At 44.1% G+C, this 20,154-nt stretch overlaps 1 protein-coding gene across 3 annotated transcripts in view; it reads right to left on the reverse strand.

The window, feature by feature from the left end:
* Positions 1-6,115: 6,115 nt before the first annotated feature.
* LOC124110417 (integrator complex subunit 2-like) overlaps positions 6,116-20,154 on the reverse strand; it is a 34,713-nt gene continuing 20,674 nt past the window's right edge. For 2 of the 3 annotated variants that reach the window (XM_046469774.2, XM_046469773.2), the window contains 10 exons: positions 17,074-17,200; positions 16,518-16,651; positions 15,060-15,261; positions 13,353-13,481; positions 12,170-12,386; positions 10,980-11,090; positions 10,256-10,363; positions 8,513-8,618; positions 7,514-7,768; positions 6,116-6,309 (listed from right to left, as the gene is read on the reverse strand). In XM_046469774.2, coding sequence (XP_046325730.2) covers positions 6,143-6,309; positions 7,514-7,768; positions 8,513-8,618; positions 10,256-10,363; positions 10,980-11,090; positions 12,170-12,386; positions 13,353-13,481; positions 15,060-15,261; positions 16,518-16,651; positions 17,074-17,200 — 1,556 coding nt within the window. In that variant the 3' untranslated portion in view covers positions 6,116-6,142. The remainder of the gene's footprint in view (positions 6,310-7,513; positions 7,769-8,512; positions 8,619-10,255; positions 10,364-10,979; positions 11,091-12,169; positions 12,387-13,352; positions 13,482-15,059; positions 15,262-16,517; positions 16,652-17,073; positions 17,201-20,154) is intronic. The other variant, XM_046469775.2, reaches the window with a different exon arrangement.

The following is a 20,154-nucleotide window of genomic DNA, read 5'->3' on the forward strand; positions in this document are numbered from 1 at the left end:
CTAGATCTGCGGTGCATATGGTTAGGTCGATAGCCGACATCTTTTGGTTTATCTTATCGTACCTCGTGGGTTGGTTGCTATTTAGGAGTACTTGGTCGTTTGTTTCTATCCATTCGGAGATTAATTTGCCATGATTATCTATTTTATCATCTATGCTCCATGTAGGGTGGTGAGCGTTAAAGTCTCCTAGGAATATAGTGGATTTATCGCTTATTTTGAGTAGTTTGTTTAGATCCTCAGGTTGGACTTCTTGTTCCGCCCAGTGGTAAATATTTATGATGTTTATGTTTCGGTTATTTAATGTGATTTTAATGCCGTTGGCTTCTAGGTTTGGCGTGTCTATTTTTATTTCTTCGTAATTTATATCTTCTCTGATAAATATGATTATTCCTCCTGCGGCTCTTCTTGTTTGGGGTTTAGCTCTGTCCGTTCTAACTGAGTTGTAGTTAGGTAGTGTGAATTTGGATTTTTTTGTGAATTTGGTTTCCTGGATAGTAACATTTATACATCATTTCATATAATTATAGTTTATTTAATAATAATTAATTTATTTAAGTAAATCTGTCATCACCTATATTAGAATAACATTCAGCAATTACTTCAATTTAGACCCATTTAGGATTAGCCCCCATACAAGCTCGTCTATAGTGCATTTAAGGATTAGCCCCAAAACAAGCTCGTCTATAGTGACACCATAATCTCTTTCAAAGCACCCAGTAATGTCAACAAGATTAGTGCCAGTCCAACAGGATTAACAGGATTAAGTATTTCCCTCGGTCTAGCCATTCATTAACCTTAAGGCACAGCCCATCGTGTATCAACCAATTATATTCCATGTTATTGTTCTATTTTTTGTTAAATACATACAGAAACCAAGTGTTAGGGCATTTAGAAACAACAGACCCCGAAACATTCTGTCAAAACCTAACTAACTTCATAATCAACGCAGCCAAATCCGCAATCCCCTTCAAATCATCCAACCCAGGAAAACCCACTGTCCCTTGGTAGAATGAGGAAATAGAGCTAACTAGACTAAAACGCAAATCAGCTTTCAACAGAGCTAAACGAGACCCCTCTCATCTCAAAACAGCTCATGAACTAAATCACCAAGTCCAAAACCTAGTTAAAACTGCTAAAACAAAAAACTGGAAAAAATTCTGAGAGGAGCTAAACCACCACACCGACGCTAGGAAGGTGTGGCGCAAAATTCACGCCATCCGAGGCATCAAACGGCACAAAAAAAGCCCCAATATAAACAACTCAACTAACCCCACCCAAAAGGCCAACAACCTAGCCAAACACTTCTCTAAAGTTAGTAGCAACAGTAACTTCAGTAAGAAATTCCAAGATAAACTAAATAAAGAAATAAAATTCTGCAAAGAAATCAGACAAGACAACCTAGAAATAAATCAACCTTACACCAAAGAAGAACTAAATCACGTACTAAACAATAGAAAAAAAGGAACAGCCCCTGGCCTAGACCTCACCTCTTACCAAATAATCAAACACTTACCTACCAAACTACTCCAAACTTTACTTAAACTATACAACCTAGTTTACCTAAACGGACAGGTCCCATCCTCATGGAAGGAAGCTCTAGTAATCCCAATACCTAAACCAAATAAACCAGCAGATCAGGCAAACTCCTATAGGCCTATATCCCTAACCTCAAATCTCTGCAAAATAATGGAACTTACGACTAAAAATAGGCTACAGCACTACCTAGACCAAAACAACAGCATAAACCCCGACCAAAGCGGCTTCACTCCTGGCCGATCAACTCTCGATAACCTTGCCCCACTAGAACAGGATATAAAAACAGGACAGCTAAACAAGCAATACACCATAGGCATATTCCTCGACTTCTCTAAAGCTTTCGATATGGTATGGCACCACGGGCTAATACAAAAACTAAAAAAAATAGGACTAAAAGGCCAAATAATAAACTTCATCCAAGATTTCCTAAACAATAGCAAAATTACCGTAGGTATAGACCATACGCTATCGGACCAGTGTCCCCTAGAAAATGGCACTCCCCAGGGCAGCATTCTCAGCCCAACCCTCTTCAATATAATGATAAATGATCTATTCGAGGGCTTATCCCCTAAACTAAACACTTCAAAATTCGCGGATGATGGAGCCCTATGGATCTGCACTAAAAGCATTAAAATGGCAGAAAACTTAATCCAAAAATCTCTAAATAAAATACAACAATGGGCAGACAAATGGGGCTTCTCCCTTAACTCAGATAAAACAACAGGAGTAGTATTCAAACATAAAAACATGAAACCTGCCTACCCAATCCTCCAGCTAAACAACCAAACAATCAAATTCCAAAAACAAACCAAATTCTTAGGACTTATTTTCGATCAACACCTCACCTGGGAGGCTCACGTCCAAAACCTAAAAACTAGATGCAGCAAAGACCTTAACACATTAAGATGTCTCACCGGCTCTAACTGGGGAGCCTCCAAAGATACCCTCCTCTCACTATATACAACACTAATTAGATCAAAACTAGACTATGGCTGCGCCATATACAATACCCTAAACAACTCTCTATCTAAAAAACTTGACTCAATACAATACCAAGCCCTTAAACTAATTACACGCACCCAACATGGCACTTCCTACACCTCACTTCAGGCCCTTACAGGAGAAATGCCACTAAATCTACGCAGGGAACATCTAAGCCTTAATTTCTGGGCCGCGTCCCAAACAAACCCTCTCATCCAAAACCTAATTAACCAAAACATTAGCCCAAGAAACCAAGCTCTAGCTCGCAAACACCCCTTACTCACCCCAATATCCCAAAGAATAACTAACTACCTCAATGAACACCAAACTCAAAATCTTAAACAAAACTGCAAAAAATCAAATATCTTCACCCCTAAACTCAAAATACCCCAAATAGACACAACGCTAACTAACCAAATAAATAAACAAACCGACCCAAACGTAGCTAAAACCACCACACTTTCATACATACATGAAAATTGGCCAAATTGGTGTCACATATACACTGACGGATCCTCAGACCCGATCTCCAACCACACAGGTTTCGGAGTCCATACCACACAACCAGTTATATCCACACACTCTTACTGACTCCCTAACAACCAATCTATATTCACGGCCGAACTTATGGGCATGGCCTCAGCCCTGCATAACCAACAATCAAAAAACAAAACAAAAATCCTAATTCTCACTGACTCGCTTAGTGGGCTACAAGCCCTCCAAAACAAAAATACCAAAAAACGACCTAAATTAATAAACCAAATACTTAAAAGCTCCAACGACCTAACAAAAGCAGGCAAACAAATAACCTTCTTGTGGATCCCCGCCCACGTAGGAATTTACGGCAACGAAAGCGCCGATAAAGCAGCTAAATTATCTCTCAAAATACCAGAAATAAGCCTAAACCTACCCATCTCAAAATCAGAAATTAAAAGTGTAAACAAACAAAAAATAACCAAAAAATGGCATAATCAATATCAAAACTCAAATAGCCAAATCCAAAAAGTGCTCAGAAAACCACTAGCCAAACCTAAAATCCTACACCCCTCTAAAAAAATTGACAGATTAATTACAAAACTCCAAACAGGACACACGAACCTAAATAACCACCTAAAACAACTTAAAAGACACACCACAGGCAACTGCCCCCACTGCAAACAACCCGAAACCACAGAACACGCACTCATCCACTGCACCCACTACCAAACACACAGAACCACACTACAAACCAACCTCAATCTAAATAAGGTTCCTACTCTAGATGAAATACTCAACCCTCAAAATAAACTAGAAAACTTCAAGGCCCTAGGCGTATTCCTAATCAAAACAGGCCTAATTAAGCGCATCTAAAAACTAATTAATCTACCAATCCAAAATCCAATAAACATACATACACCCACCTCACCCGGCTCCCTTAGTTCCCTCCTCCACCCACCTCGGCATTTATTCCAAATTTTAAAATTTCAAAAAATCGATATAAGCAACCCCTAAAAGCCCCCTCTTGTGTTGCACACACCACTTTCACCCTTCTCGGAATACACTAAATGGTCTGGCCAGGCCCGTGTGCGAAATACGCTGCAGTCGGAAAGAGCACGTTAAATCTTCTATATCAGTCAGTCAGTCAGCAGAGAAGGGGTTTGACTCTCTTACCAAGCAGACCTCTCTCCCACAGCCCAGAGGGTTGTACCGACTCAGCACCCTCAGCTATTTTCTAAGTAATTGTAAATTGTTCATTGTTAATTGTTCTTGAAAATTAAAATGTGATTAGTCTCCTGTGACTCCGGCTCTTTGCTGACTAATTCACCCAAGAAAACCAGCACGTCATTTGGAAGGTTTTTGTTCATCCATAACAGTCCATAATAATTCTATTACTGATAATTGTTCATCAATATAGTAATATAATGTATACTTCATCTGCAGCTATGTACCAATCTTCCTTCATGGTATACTACTTGACTCTCACATCATGGATGTCATTGGTTTCTGACTATTGTTTTGTATTGTAGTAGTGCAATATATCAACCAGTATGTAAGAAATGGCCATGGTGTTCAAATAAAATCAATGTTTAATGCTGAAAGTAGTATTAGCTATTTTACTATAATACTTCAATTGAAGTTTAAATAGTAAACAAAACGTCACTTTCCAACCGACTGGTATCCTTTACTGCTAATTTGATTTTGTTAATTAGTAAGAAGTGTGTTTGGCCTAAAGTGACATGATATGTGTTGAGTGATCCAACAGAAAGTTTGTTACCAATTCAGATGGATAGATACTTTAATGTTATTGGGATTCTTTTCCTGAATACCTTTTTAATATTTAATCAAATAAAGTCATATTGCCATGGTTTGTTTTTTGGGGTATTTTTGTTGTTGTTTAATGCTGCACTCAGCAATATTCCAGCTATGTAAGTAATGGGGTCTGGACCAGACAACCCAGTGACCGACAACATGAGCATTGATCCAAGCAACTGGGATCAATGAAATGCATATTGCCATGGAATTGTAGCACATCTGCATATGTTTCTCATGGAAAAACCTTCAAATGTTGAGTTCATGTTAGAAAAATGCAACATCCCCTACCAACTACACACAATTTCAGCTTCATCCCTGTTCACATTTTTTTTAAAACATTATATTTTTAATTTCAAGACACTACGAACCTATTCTCATAATTAAATCTGAATCTCATTGTCATGATCATACGGTTACATATCCTACCAAAATAACAGCTCTCTGGACCTTTTTGCCCATGAGAAGATGATGCATAAAATATTCAACAAATTAAGAATATATTCTCAATGAAACAAAACTGATTTCTCTATGCCAAGCCCTGAACAAAGTCACATTATGGTATTACAATCTTCAGAGAGTTTCATCTCTTTGGGCCTTGTGAAACTTCTAAAATATTCAAAAAGAAACAATCAACTGTGTTGCAATATTCACATTTTTCCTTAATACTCACAACTAGAAGGTTTCTGCAACGAGTGGAAGTAGAGGAAGTGAAATACCAAGAATATGAGGCATTTCTGACATTCACTTGACGCTAACTGGCCATAACTGACAGGTGTTTTCAAACAAAGACCACCACATGACACAAGTTGCTAAAAGTGTTAATATCTTAATATATCTCAGTGGATTGTGCGTGTGTGCGTACACTTATACCAATTGGGACTAATGCCTGTTTTTAAAGTGCTACCCCATTTAGATACCATGTCAGAGTTTTATCATGGATACCTGACACAGACATCGTTTATAATGGCGGTTGCTAGGCAGGGTAATAACGATCACCATCTTTTAACATCTCTTGGCATGAAGTGGCAGGGGATCGAAACCATCTGCTCTCCATGCAGGCATTCTGTCCAATACACCTTGGAGGCGGTTGGCATGGTGATGAAATCAATTATTTTTCTCAAAAGTTCCCTTTATGTTCGTTTTGCTCTGTGAGAAACTTTCTCAACTTTCGTCAAAAAGTATCATTTTCCAATGCTATACGATCCATTCCACAATGGATATCGCATAGCATTATGAACATTATTATGAAGCAATACACAATACCTGCAGCTGAATATTTTGAAACTTGCACCATAAACAAGACTGCTGATTTATATACAAGTTTATTGAGTAATCAGAAGATGCTGTTGGTGACAACAGCTTGACTGGCCAGTTGCTGGAATGTCTGTTGTACAGTATTGTACAGTTGGCTGTAGGAGGAGACCACACCCACCCGCTGTCGCTTACATGTGGGTTCTGGCATGTCCAGGTGACCATCCTCTCCTGGAAGCAAGGAGAAATCTGAAAAAAACACACAAAATAAGAATGCTGTATGAGATGATGTAGCACTGTCAACATTTTCAGTTCCTGGTAAATGGTTCAGTAATAGTGTGGCCAGTCTTAGGACTATCATATTTTGCAGACCCCCATTTTATGTAACATTTATTCATACCCAAAATACATGTAACATTCTTTCTTGAATTTCCCCCCTAAATTATGATTGACTAGTCCCTAAATAAACTTAAAATTTATAATTTTATATTCAAAATTCATGAAATCTATCGGTCCCCTCCCTATAATAAATGACCAGTTACTAACAATCATTCTTGCGATATGACCTTACACATGTCCAGTGCATTAACGGAAATGTTTATGCATCTAGATACCTTAATAACAAAATTGTAAGCACTTTCAGTTGAATAACATCACTTCCAGATTGGGAGAGCACATGGCCAATGCAACAATTTCTTTGGAACAGAAAGTCCCATATCTCTAGCTACCTCAATAAAACAGTTACTTGCACTTTGGTTTAAAAATATGACTTCCAGTTTGGAAAAGTATATATCAAATGCACGACAACTTTGATCAGGGTGGGATGTGACATCATCAAGCACTTACCCCAAGCCACCACTGAGTTCGTGGTTGTGAGTTGGGAGAAACAGGCTTGGCCGATCTGGGTGAGAAGTGACATCATCAAGCACTTACCCGACGCCACCACTGAGTTCGTGGTTGTGAGTTGGGAGAAACAGGCTTGGCCGATCTGGGTGAGAAGTGACATCATCAAGCACTTACCCGACGCCACCACTGAGTTCGTGGTTGTGAGTTGGGAGAAACAGGCTTGGCCGATCTGGGTGAGAAGTGACATCATCAAGCACTTACCCGACGCCACCACTGAGTTCGTGGTTGTGAGTTGGGAGAAACAGGCTTGGCCGATCTGGGTGAGAAGTGACATCATCAAGCACTTACCCGACGCCACCACTGAGTTCGTGGTTGTGAGTTGGGAGAAACAGGCTTGGCCGATCTGGGTGAGAAGTGACATCATCAAGCACTTACCCGACGCCACCACTGAGTTCGTGGTTGAGTTGGGAGAAACAGACTTGGCCGATCTGGGCGAGAAGTGACATCATCAAGCACTTACCCGACGCCACCACTGAGTTCGTGGTTGTGAGTTGGGAGAAACAGACTTGGCCGATCTTGGTGAGATGTGACATCATCAAGCACTTACCCGACGCCACCACTGAGTTCGTGGTTGTGAGTTGGGAGAAACAGACTCGGCGGATCTGGGTGAGATATGACATCATCAAGCACTTACCCGACGCCACCTCTGAGTTCGTGGTTGTGAGTTGGGAGAAACAGACTCGGCCGATTTGGGTGAGAAGTGAAGTGACATCATCACACAGAGGAGGGAAAGCCTTGCAGATGTTAAACAGGCAGGGCACAGTCTCTTGGAAGAACAGAACTCTCATCTCACTCTCTAGGACTGGAGAGAACACAAAATGTAGAGTTAAGTTACCGGTACTCCTTCGTTCCCAATGTATTTTGCAGGAATGCTGTGAGCAGAAATGTGCCCATCATGCAGGAAATCACAAATCACAAATTTTGTTCAGAACAAGTGCAGAAAATGCTGTTAATGCTGTTAAATTACAAGAAATGCAAGATAAATTGAAGCTTTTGTCACTTCTACAAACATAGATTAACCACGTCATTCATGAAATTACATCCATTCTGACATGATGAAAAGTATCATCACCAATAAAAAGAGAAAATCACTCCCCTTACAGCTTCAAGGTACTCATAATCATCTTGTAATAAATGGAGAATATCCATGAATACCCCATGCAGCTGTTCAGGGAAATCAAATGCACCTTGATCTACATACAGGATACCCCTATGTTGTGTGGAGCCTAGAAACTACATAAGTCTAAACACAACTGAGTGAAGGAGTTAAGTCTGACGCTGCTTTTAACAGTATTTCAGTCAGATCACGGCGTGTCAGCTAATGTGGGATGAAAGCCCATAGAGATGCAGACCTAAGAGCACCAACAAGCACAGGTATGGTGCTGACAAACATGTAAACAAAATAGGGGAGAACCGGGATTCAACCCACGATCTTAGGCTCCTAGGGTGCCTAAGGGACACAACTGTGTATAGCTAATTGCGGCACCTTAGACGACCCATGCCCCCAAGTCTACACACAAACACGAACTAAATGTTGCAGCTTTACCTGTGAGCATGGTGAACATGACGTTGATACCTAGTTTGGCCACACTGAGTGACTTGGGCAGCGAGTACTGGCAGCACAGATGACTCAACAGCTTGATGGAGAACACCTGTACACAGAGGGATGGCACAGTCAGGACGGGATGGCACAGTCAGGACGGGATGGCACGGTCAGGACGGGATGACACGGTCAGGACGGGATGACACGGTCAGGACGGGATGACACGGTCAGGGCGGGATGACACGGTCAGGACGGGATGACACGGTCAGGACGGGATGACACGGTCAGGACGGGATGACACGGTCAGGACGGGATGACACGGTCAGGGGGTCAGGACGGGATGACACGGTCAGGACAGGATGACACGGTCAGGACGGGATGGCATGGTCAGGACGGGATGACACGGTCAGGACGGGATGACACGGTCAGGACGAGATGACACGGTCAGGACGAGATGACACGGTCAGGACGGGATGGCACGGTCAGGACGGGATGACACGGTCAGGGGGTCAGGACGGGATGACACGGTCAGGACGGGATGACACGGTCAGGAAGGGATGACACGGTCAGGACGGGATGACACGTCTAGGACGGGATGACACGGTCAGGACGGGATGACACGGTCAGGACGGGATGGCATGGTCAGGACGGGATGACACGGTCAGGACGGGATGACACGGTCAGGAGGGGATGACACAGTCAGGACGGGATGACACAGTCAGGACAGGAGGTAAAGAAATACTTGGTTTGTTTTACATGGTAGTCCACAGAATTCCATTTATAACATGGTAACTTGTAAATGATGCAAGTCTGGGCCAGACAAACCAGCGCTGGAAAGTTTGAGCAGCATCTGAACAGTGAGTGAGTGAGTGAGCGAGTATGGTTTTACGCCGCTTTTAGCAATATTCCAGCAATATCACAGCGGAGGACACCAGAAATGGGCTTCACACATTGTACCAATGTCGGGAATCGAACCCGGGTCTTTGGTGTGACGAGCGAATGCTTTATCCACTCGGCTACCCGACCGCCCCCTACATCTGAGCAGGGTCAGATGAACAGCAACAAGCAGGGATACAGCTTTTTGGAAAAGGAGGAAGAATTTTGTGACCCGGCAATTTGTATTGGGTATTCGGGTAATGTTGTTGAAAGCAAAAATCACGAATAGAGTTGCAATACTTTTACACTTTGTATACCTGTCACCTACCTATAACATTTCTGCATGGTAAATGGTTTAGTATGCTACAACAATGGGGGCAGGGGGTACAATCAACCTCCTCACAGAGGCTGATCATCATTCACACAGGGGAGTGCTTAATTTGGCACTCTCAAAATGGGTAACCTAGCTGAGTAATCTAGCTCTACATTGAAAACACAGCTTGTAAGTACACGAACAAGCATCCCTCCAAACTGATGGCCTACCTTTACATGGTGCCAAAACACAATGTCACAATGCCCTCCTTGTCTGACACACAATTCTTTTCTCAGCTCCAAGGAAGCCACGTGTACATGAGATGAGTGGGTGTGGTCTCATGCCACTTTCAGCAAGGAACAACAAAACTGACCTGTGATGCATCAAAGCAATGTCTGTAGCTTGACTGACTTGCTCGAAGCACTAGGCAACCCAACTGTACATGAAAGTCAGGGAATACACATTCTTGTACATGCAGACATGTGACTGACCTTTTTTTCTGAACATGCAAACGTATGACTGACCTGTTTTCGTGAACATGCAGACATGTGACTGACCTGTTTTTCTGTCTGTGGCTGACCAAGCAGCTCTGGGATGAAGTCAAGACAGATGTGCATGGAGGGAACTCCGGCCACAAGCAGTGGGATCAGCTCACTGGCATAGCCCTGAAAACACACATTGGAATAGGCACATTGCTTTTTCTGCCTCCTTGTCAAAAGAAGTTCAACCTAAACATGAGTTGTAAGTAGACAGTAAGAAAGTTTGTACATAAGGTATATTTATGATTCCATGGCACAAAAGTCATGAAAGACCAGGTTCCCACTGATAGGCAAGTAACCCCTAAAAGGTTCCCACTGATAGGCAAGTAACCCCTTGTTTTTCTGCTTCCATGAGTATTAAAGGTATTTGTAGAAACTTGTCTCCCACCACTGAGTTTGCATACATCCCCGAAATTCCTTCCAATGACATCTTACTCAGTGTGCGAGATCAAGGCCAGGCCTGGGGTCAGTAAAGCGTGCTGCTGAAGGACTTGCATCTAAAGACCCTCTACATCTTCAATGTTTAACATTTGGGTCATGTCAAGGACACCTGGACTTCCATGTTTAATTGTGGATGTATGTGGACTGCATGGGGCACTCCAGGTTTGTACAGTTTTGAAAAGAACAACACATTGTCCATGGATGAAGTGTAGTTTGTACATCTGAACAGATTTCAAGCTTAAAGTTCCACACAGTGACACCTAAGTAAACTGGACCAGTATGTCGGCTGTGGCAGATGTACCTGGAAGTGGACCAGCTTGGCCAGGTTGGGGTCGGCGATGAAGACTTGGTGGAGATGGGAGAATATCAGACACTGGACCTCGCGTAGATCGGACAGTTGTCCTGTGGGGGTCTGAGGGAGAAAAAAAGAAAAAGTTGTAAATGTCATAGGTAGTTCTGCACCTGAGCAATTATCATAATAATTAAATTCATGGAGTGTTTGTGTTTTCAGTGCTAAAGATGCAAGAATAGATTTCCACTGGGAATGACTGGATACAGTGTTTGACACTGACAAATATGGATCAGTGGTCCAAAGGACCAGAACATGGAAATATCTACTGGTCCTGTTGGATCTCTACAGACACAATGGTGCTGGCCAAAGTAGGTCTCAGATCGCAGATACTTTATCATGTTCATACAGTATGAGTATGAATTAGAATGAGAAACCAGTCAAGAAGGTAACCACTGTACCACACAGGGTTGTTTAGGTTGCTAGTTTAGCTTGGAGCTTGAGTCGATTTATCGCCGATTTCAAAAGTCATACAAACTTATTTAAGATTACTTTGTTCATCCCCAAAATAATGCTAGATCACCGGACCAGCATGTATTTAATTTTACTGGTCCTTAAGGAAACACACTTGAGTCGGACCAACCATTATATGTATCTGTTGTCCCTCACCAGAAATTATAATGCGAAATATTTTAATGTTTGTCCCCTGATCAGTCCCAGCTGTAGTCCGCGATCAAGGAATATTTTGCACAAACGTCCACTCAGTGCAGAAATGTACCTTGCAGAAAATCACATTTTGTACAGAACCTCCACAGAATTTTCCATTGATTTGCCATAGAATTTGTCAAATACACTGCTGAAGTGAATCAAAAGACGGTTTTAAAAATGTAAACCGATATTTATCTTATTTTGAAGTGAAGTTGATGTTTGTATTAAGGCTTACCGTACATGCACGTCTGTATATTTACACAAGCTATCTCCAGACTCACTTCAAAAAGCTTTTCCAGCCGTGGACAATTCTTATTAAAATGCCTGCCACAAGTCAAACAGGTGCAGAACTACGAAATTCATGAAAACTAAGCTCAATTGTTTACAAAATTGTGTGCAGAATTATCAAAATTTGGTTCCAGAATTTACAAACATTGATCTCGGAATTTAGATTTTTTGGCCACTGAATACAACAGGGACTGTCTGACTGTCACCTCCTCCTTGTCAACGTGACAGCACTCCAGCAGGATCTGTATGATGGCGCTCTCCTGGGCTGCAGACAGAGCTATCTTCAGGTCCTGTCTCTCATGTTCTGCATGCAGGTTGTTGTCCAGGATTGGGTGTGTCTGGATGTGGTTTGTCAAATACACCTGACATGCCTGGGTGTATGCAGACAGGATACGCAGCACTATCTCCAGGATTGAGGGGTTTCTGGAATACAGAAAGTGAGTGAGAAAGGGTGGACTTGCAAGGAGATACACAGTATGATCTCAAGGATGAAGGGATTCCTGATGAACAGATATTGAGTGAGAGGAGGTTACGAGGACAGGATACACAGCAGTATCTCTGGGTAGAGGTGGTTCTAGGAAACAGAGAGTGAGTGAGAGGAGGTGTACAGGGGTGTACAGTCCCCAGTACCCCATGAAGAGAATAATAGTTCCCTAGTGGCCAATGAAGGTCATACAAGTTCCCCAGTACCTGATGAAGGTCATAACATATCCCAAGTACCCGGTAAAGGTCATAACAGTTCCCCAATACCCTGTGAAGGTCATACAAGTTCCCCAGTACCTGATGAAGGTCATAAAAGTTCCCTAGTACCCGGTAAAGGTCACAACAGTTCCCCAATACCTGATGAAGGTCATAAAAGTTCCCCAGTACCCCGTTAAGGTCATAACAGTTCCCCAATACCCTGTGAAGGTCATAACAGTTCCCCAATACCCTGTCAAGATCATAAAAGTTCCCCAGTACCCGGTAAAGGTCACAACAGTTCCCCAATACCCTGTGAAGGTCATAAAAGTTCCCCAGTACCCCGTAAAGGTCATAACAGTTCCCCAATACCCTGTCAAGATCATAAAAGTTCCCCAGTACCCCGTGAAGGTCATAACAGTTCCCCAGAACCATGTGAAGGTCATAATAGTTCCCAAGTTACCCATCTGAGAAGGTCCACAGTCTCACATGCACGTTGTAAGAACTTCCAGTGTTACATGAAGACTCGACAGTCACATCGGAGCAATATGAGGGGGTACAACTGACTCCCTCCGTGTTTACCTGAAGACTCGACAGTCACATCGGAGCAATATGAGGGGTACAACTGACTCATTCGCTTGTTTACCTGAAGACTCGACAGTCACATCGGGGTAATATGATGGGGTCCAACTGACTCATTCGCTTGTTTACCTGAAGACTCGACAGTCACATCGGAGCACTATGAGGGGGTCCACCACAATGTCCTGCTCTGTGTGGGGCATCACCTGGAACACCCCGTGTGTCTTGGCCCGCAGAGCGTTCACGGTCATCAAGCGGATGCTGGAAATACCAACAGGAACAACAACTTGATTCACTGAGGTAATGTACTCTGACCAATCTGAATACTACATACTGCACAAATACCATCTATAAAGCGAGTTTTTCATACCTGGCATGAGGGGTGACTAAACATAAGGTATGCAACATGATATGAGAGTAAAAGAAAGAAAGAGAGAGAGAGAAGACGGTTTGTATTTCAATCTTTTCTAGAACATGTTTAATGAGATAGTGAGCTGTGTTTAACACTGCTATCTCAGTCCTGTGACAGTGTGGCAATTTAATGTGGAAGGAAAAACTAAATTAATACAGATCATAGCTGTTTGTCATTGGTGAAACCAATACCCACAGGCATGGTGCAGACAAACAACAGGGCATAGTTGGGAGAAGCACAGGCATCGTGCTGACAAACAACAGGGCATAGTTGGGAGAAGCACAGGCATGGTGCAGACAAACAACAGGGCATAGTTAGGATAAGCACAGGCATGGTGCAGACAAACAACAGGGCATAGTTGGGATAAGCACAGGCATCGTGCTGACAAACAACAGGGCATAGTTGGGATAAGCACAGGCATCGTGCTGACAAACAACAGGGCATAGTTGGGAGAAGCACAGGCATCGTGCTGACAAACAACAGGGCATAGTTGGGAGAAGCACAGGCATCGTGCTGACAAACAACAGGGCATAGTTGGGAGAAGCACAGGCATGGTGCAGACAAACAACAGGGCATAGTTGGGATAAGCACAGGCATCGTGCTGACAAACAACAGGGCATAGTTGGGAGAAGCACAGGCATCGTGCTGACAAACAACAGGGCATAGTTGGGAGAAGCACAGGCATCGTGCTGACAAACAACAGGGCATAGTTGGGAGAAGCACAGGCATCGTGCTGACAAACAACAGGGCATAGTTGGGAGAAGCACAGGCATCGTGCTGACAAACAACAGGGCATAGTTGGGATAAGCACAGGCATCGTGCTGACAAACAACAGGGCATAGTTGGGAGAAGCACAGGCATCGTGCTGACAAACAACAGGGCATAGTTGGGAGAAGCACAGGCATCGTGCTGACAAACAACAGGGCATAGTTGGGAGAAGCACAGGCATGGAGCAGACAAACAACAGGGCATAGTTGGGAGAAGCACAGGCATCGTGCTGACAAACAACAGGGCATAGTTGGGAGAAGCACAGGCATCGTGCTGACAAACAACAGGGCATAGTTGGGAGAAGCACAGGCATGGAGCAGACAAACCATGAATCATAGTTGGGATAGCACAGGCAAGGTGCAGACAAAACATAGATCACAGTTGGGATAAGCACAGGTACGGTGCAAACAAACCACGGATCACGGCTGGCACTAAAACCCACAACCAGTGGATCCTGGCAGACGAGAGGTAACTCTGCACATAGTCACAGCATCACTGATCCATCCTATCTTCCTATGGTGATTAACATGTACCAGATACGCATGGTTTCAGTCTATCAATAGACTTGCTGTTTGCATGAAACTTGGTGACATCTGTTAGTTACTACAACAAATCAAGTGGATGAATAAGTGAGTGAGTCAGTGAGTGAAAAAATTAACCTTCTCGGGGATACAGCATGAGCCTTGAACCAGTTTTTCTTGGCAAGGTCAAGGACACGTCGTGGAGTACCCTCCAGCAGCAAGGTGGGGAGGCTGGAGATCAACACATCATTGTAAGGCATCAACTCCAGGGAGGGAAGAGACAACAGGTGCTCTAGGTGAGCTATCACTTTTGTGGGAGACGACTGCAGCTCCGATAATGCTGGAATGAAGAATTTAACATCATCAATATTGCTTAATAAAACATATATATACATTGCAACAAATACTTTTTGTAGAGATTATTTTGTTCAAAAGTTCTGTACAGACAATCATAATCAACTACCAAACTAGAAACAAATGAAACAGTGCTTGTGTGACATGCTGGAGCCAAACCACCAACAAATGAAACAGTTCTTGTGTGACATGCTGGAGCCAAACTACCAACAAATAAAACAGTACTTGTGTGACATGCTGGAGCCAAACTACCAACAAATAAAACAGTGCTTGTGTGACATGCTGGAGGCAAACTACCAACAAATGAAACAGTGCTTGTGTGACATGCTGGAGCCAAACCACCAACAAATGAAACAGTGCTTGTGTGACATGCTGGAGCCATACAACCAACAAATAAAACAGTACCTGTGTGACATGCTGGAGCCAAACTACCAACAAATGAAACAGTACTTGTGTGACATGCTGGAGCCATACAACCAACAAATGAAACAGTGCTTGTGTGACATGCTGGAGCCAAACCACCAACAAATGAAACAGTTCTTGTGTGACATGCTGGAGGCAAACTAACAACAAATAAAACAGTACTTGTGTGACATGCTTGAGCCCAACCACCAACAAATGAAACAGTTCTTGTGTGACATGCTGGAGCCAAACTACCAACAAATAAAACAGTGCTTGTGTGACATGCTGGAGCCAAACTACCAACAAATAAAACAGTACTTGTGTGACATGCTGGAGCCATACAACCAACAAATGAAACAGTGCTTGTGTGACATGCTGGAGCCATACAACCAACAAATGAAACAGTGCTTGTGTGACATGCTGGAGCCAAACCACCAACAAATGAAACAGTTCTTGTGTGACATGCTGGAGGCAAACTAACAACAAATAAAACAGTACTTGTGTGACATGCTTGAGCCCAACCACCAACAAATGAAACAGTTCTTGTGTGACATGCTGGAGCCAAACTACCAACAAATGAAACAGTGCTTGTGTGACATGCTGGAGCCATACAACCAACAAATAAAACAGTGCTTGTGTGACATGCTGGAGCCAAACCACCAACAAATGAAACAGTGCTTGTGTGACATGCTGGAGCCAAACTACCAACAAATAAAACAGTACTTGTGTGACATGCTGGAGCCAAACTACCAACAAATAAAACAGTACTTGTGTGACATGCTGGAGGCAAACCACCAACAAATGAAACAGTACTTGTGTGACATGCTAGAGACAACCTACCTTCTTGATATGTTGATGGAGAGAAGGAGTGGACCACCTTGGACTTGTTCATCTGCTGCTGCTGCTGCGTTGTGAGACTCTCTTCCAGCCAGTCCTCCACCAGACACAGGTGTGGGTACTGAGTCACCAACAGCCTAAAAAAACAGCCATACACTTACATAGCTTTCCGGCATTTAATGAAGTTATAAGATGTGCAAGTGTTTTGTTTTCATAAATGTGCAACAGTGTGAGTGATTCAGCACTATTCAAGCAACATCACTGCAGCCTATAAGTAATTTGAGAGTCTTGGCACTGACACAATCAGCCAGGTCAAGCACCTGACTAGCCATTTGTAGAGGCACTATGGGCACATTTCACCCTGAAATCCCAACAGGGAATGCAGTACTACGCCATGGGCTTCAGAATAAACAAATACTTTCATGAAGGATTTTTCACAAAGATTTGTCTCAAACTATGGATAAATCAATATACATGTACTTCTAATGGTCCAATTGATTAAATCAGGAGTCGTTCACTGCAATGGATGGTACAATCACAATGATTCTGTCCGGCCTACCTTGTGAGAGGGGCAAACAGGCCAGCATACATCTGTTGTTCCTTGAGAGCTGCTTGGATGAGATAGTTGATAGGGATCTTCGACATGATGGTATCGGAGTAAGATTTGATCGGACTCTTTAGTAACACTGTGGTGGAAGAATGAAAGATATGATCTGTAACTACATTAGCTCTAAACAAACTAACAAAGCTGGAAGGTTACTTTGCATGTCCAGGTCATCTGCTCTGTTGTCTTGACTCACCCACAGTTTTCATAAATATTTACAAACCTGTAGAGGTTATGAATTCTCTGATGAAATCCTCCTTGGGGCACTTATTGCATTTTCCTTGCTCAAGAAAATCTACATGACATAGTAGTAACCATTTTCCTTAATAAAAAATGTTACCACACAAAAAACTTCGTTTTTGTATGATATACGACCACCCTTACGGGGCCTCAATAAATGGAACCAACCTTATCGTGAGGCTCCACCGTCGAAAGGCGGGGGCTAGAGACAGGGCGTGGTCGACCATATATTATGATAAAGCCTGTTTTTGCCGTATGTCATAAGTTGAGAACTCGAAACACCCCCCACCCCACCCCACTTTTTTGAACAAGTGATATAGGGGTGTAGATCACGAGAGACTATAACCCGCGCTGAGCTAGGCCAGAGGGTCCCCAAAGATCGAAGGAGTGCATGTGCAAAATACGAGTATCATCGAGTAGTAAGGACTGATATTTATCGACCGCAGAAGATAAAATCCGGACCATTCCTGAGCAGTATAACCGGAGGACTGTCTAAAATCTCGAATGCTCAATCTGCTAGAGATTAGAACTTTGCCCAGTTCGGAGAACTGACTGACCAAACCGAGCACGCTCGCTTGAGTGTTTGTCGAGTTTGTAATGTTTGATGAACGTGTCGCCTACCCGTCTGCCGTACGTTACCCCCACAAGGAACACTGTCTTCCAGCTCAACAGCTGAAGAGAGAGAGACGACAGATCCCAAAAGGAAGGACCGGACAGCCAATCGAGAACGATTGACAAGTCCCAAGGGGGTCGGATCCTGTCCACACCAGCTAAAAAGCGCTGCACTATTGGGTGTGCACCCAGAAGTGCCCAGTCGACAGGGATGTGAAAAGCTGCGATAGCTGTAGAGTACCCTCGGACTGTTGATGCGGCCAGGCCGTCATCTAGTCGCGACTGGAGGAACTCAAGCACCGCTACGAGATCTGCAGAAAAAAGATCTGCAATCCCTCTATCGACACACCAGCGCGCATAGCAGGCCTATCTATCCTCGTACTGAACGTTTGTCGAATCCCTCAGCGGAGCCAGTATTGTGTCTGCAACTCATGCAGGAATACCGCTCTTCTGGAGGCGATTCCTGACAGTGGCCAAGCCACCCATTGAATCCTGGGATTCGGGTGGAGGGCCCCGTTCTGGGATAGGAGGTCCGGTCGTAAAGGTAATATAACAGGAGGCTGAGCCAGAAACCTGAGTATTACTGAAAACCAACTCTGCGCCGACTAAAGAGGTGCCAGGAGCACAATTAGTCGCGCAGGCTGAGTGCCTAGCTGAGACAGGACCTTGGAAATGAGAGTTACTGGGGGGAATGCTCACAGAACTGTCTGTCCAATCTAGCTGGAAGGCGTCCGGTGCCACCGACCTCGGGTCGGGGACTCGGGAGCAGAACGTTGGTGTCTGGTGATTCATCCCAGACGCAAACCTATCCACCTGTAACGACCTGTATAACAGGGAGAAAATCCCGAATATCCCCGGGTCGAGCCTCCACTCGTGAGAAGCGAGCATCCGGCGAGACAGAGCGTCCGCACGGACGTTGTCTACCCCCGGGAGATAAACAGGTAGCAACCTGATATTGTGAGAGTCGCACTATAGTAGGAACTGCCACGTCTTTTGTCGAAGCGACGGAGACGCCGATCCCCTCTGCTTCCAGATGTAAGTCATCGCCGTTTGGTTTTCCATCTCTAGACAAACCACTTGGCCACGAAGCAGATCCGGGAAGCGTTGGAACACCAACCTGACCGCTCTCAGTTCTAGCACATTGATATGCAGTTTGATCTCCTGCTGGGACCATAGTCCCCAGGCAGTGTGATCATTCAGAACGCCTCCCCAGCCGGAGAGTGACGCGTCTGTTTGAACTGTGAGAGACGGAACGGGGGTGTCGAGCGGTAGCCCCCGGGACAGATTCCCGACCTCGGTCCACCACTGGAGGTGTGTAATGAGCCACTACGGAGTCTCGAGCACAGTCTCGAGATCTTCCGAGTTCGCCTAAAATCGACGTAGTGCTTATTGAATGGGACTCATTCTCAAGCGCGCCCGCCAGACCACATCCACTGCCGCCGCCATGTTGTCCAGTAACTGGAGCCATGTACGAGCAGTGTGACTTGAACTTGATATCTTGTGATAGAGATACACGTCCTCTCACCATGTTGAAAGTAGCCCCTAGGAAGACTAGATTCTGGGTGGGGCTCAGATCTGACTTCTTGAGATTGACCATCCACCCTCGAGTGATCAGAATGTCTATCACTTCTTGTGTAGCTATCTGACTCAGGGATTGCGATAGAGTTCTTAGTAACCAGTTGACGAGGTACGGATGGCAGAACCGACCTTTCGACCTGGCCACTTGGGCAGGAAACAAACATCAGCTTGGTGAACACCCTCGGGGCCGTGTAGATCCCGAATGGTAGAACCCTGAACTGATAACACCTCCCGTCGAAAGAAAACCTCAGGTATTTCTTGAACTCGGGGTGTATGGGTATGTGGAGATAGGCGTATTTTAAGTCTATTGACGTTAGCCATTCTCCTGTCTCGACAGCTGAGATCACTGTTTGGTGACTAGGAAATAAGTCGAGTAGAAGCCCTCGCTTTCCTGTCCCTCGGGACCCGGTTCGATCGCAGCTTTCATAAGAAGTGCGTCGACCTCGGCACGGAGGAATTCCGCCTTTCTCGGGTAGCAGGCACCGGAGTGTGCTTTATCCTAAAGGGGGAGGGGGCAGATGATGTTTCCACCGAGGCAAATGGCCATCCCCTATAGTGGACGGGGTCCGGGGATTGTGATGTAACTGTCTCCCATTCCTTCAGGAA

This window comes from Haliotis rufescens, unplaced genomic scaffold, assembly GCF_023055435.1.
Source record: "Haliotis rufescens isolate VD_foot unplaced genomic scaffold, xgHalRufe1.0.p SCAF_15, whole genome shotgun sequence".
Lineage (NCBI taxonomy): Eukaryota > Metazoa > Mollusca > Gastropoda > Lepetellida > Haliotidae > Haliotis > Haliotis rufescens.